Source organism: Ailuropoda melanoleuca, unplaced genomic scaffold, assembly GCF_002007445.2.
Source record: "Ailuropoda melanoleuca isolate Jingjing unplaced genomic scaffold, ASM200744v2 unplaced-scaffold63739, whole genome shotgun sequence".
NCBI lineage: Eukaryota > Metazoa > Chordata > Mammalia > Carnivora > Ursidae > Ailuropoda > Ailuropoda melanoleuca.
The window spans coordinates 1-1,128 of record NW_023237991.1 but is presented as its reverse complement, the minus strand read 5'-3'; the positions used below and the strand labels follow the sequence as shown (position 1 = coordinate 1,128).

At 49.6% G+C, this 1,128-nt stretch overlaps 1 protein-coding gene across 2 annotated transcripts; it reads left to right on the top strand.

Moving 5' to 3' along the window:
• The first annotated feature begins 70 nt into the window (after window positions 1-70).
• On the top strand, window positions 71-925 carry LOC117800105 (tropomyosin alpha-1 chain). Of its 2 annotated transcripts, XM_034652639.1 has the most exons (2): window positions 71-148; window positions 275-925. In XM_034652639.1, exons 1-2 carry the CDS (start codon window positions 71-73, stop codon window positions 923-925), a joined length of 729 nt encoding a protein of 242 aa, XP_034508530.1. The 2 variants fall into 2 exon arrangements, with proteins under 2 accessions (XP_034508530.1, XP_034508529.1); XM_034652638.1 differs by having other exon boundaries at window positions 71-925.
• Window positions 926-1,128: the final 203 nt, after the last annotated feature.

Below are 1,128 nucleotides of genomic sequence, written 5' to 3'. Positions count from 1 at the left end.
CTCAGCTCCCGCCTCAGCCGCACAGCAGCTCGCACCGCTCACCGCCGCCCGGCCCACCACACCCGCCGCCATGGACGCCATCAAGAAGAAGATGCAGATGCTCAAGCTCGACAAGGAAAATGCCATGGACCGGGCAGAGCAGGCGGAGGCCGACAAGAAGGGAGCCGAGGACAAGAGCAAGCAGCTTGAGGACGAGCTAGTAGCCCTGCAGAAGAAGCTGAAGGGTACCGAGGACGAGTTGGACAAGTACTCGGAGTCCTTGAAAGATGCACAGGAGAAGTTGGAGCTGGCAGAGAAGAAGGCCACTGATGCTGAGAGTGATGTAGCCTCCCTGAACAGGCGTATCCAGCTGGTTGAGGAAGAGTTGGATCGTGCTCAGGAGCGTCTAGCCACAGCCCTACAAAAGCTGGAGGAGGCTGAAAAGGCTGCTGATGAGAGTGAGAGAGGAATGAAGGTCATTGAAAACAGGGCCTTAAAAGATGAAGAAAAGATGGAACTGCAAGAAATTCAACTTAAAGAGGCAAAACACATTGCTGAAGAGGCTGACAGAAAATATGAAGAGGTTGCACGTAAACTCGTAATTATTGAGGGTGATCTGGAGCGTGCGGAAGAAAGGGCAGAACTCTCTGAAGGCAAATGTGCTGAACTTGAAGAAGAATTGAAAACTGTGACCAACAACCTGAAGTCACTGGAGGCTCAGGCTGAAAAGTACTCCCAGAAGGAAGACAAGTATGAGGAGGAAATTAAGGTCCTGACCGACAAACTTAAGGAGGCTGAGACCCGTGCTGAGTTTGCGGAGAGGACGGTAGCCAAACTGGAAAAGAGCATTGATGACTTGGAAGATGAGTTGTATGCTCAGAAGCTGAAGTACAAAGCAATCAGCGAGGAGCTGGACCATGCTCTCAACGATATGACTTCAATATAAATTCATTGGTTCCAATCTTCAAAGGATCCACCTGGACTGGATAACCATCTTTTATGTGCTCCACGATGTTTTGTACTCTACCAGCCTATCTCTATGGGCTTGCGTACATTTTCTATTCTGCTTCCCACGGGTGGCCCCACTGTGCCTTCCATTGTACAGTAGCACAATTTAAAAGTAAAAAACGACTCCTTGTATGAACTGTA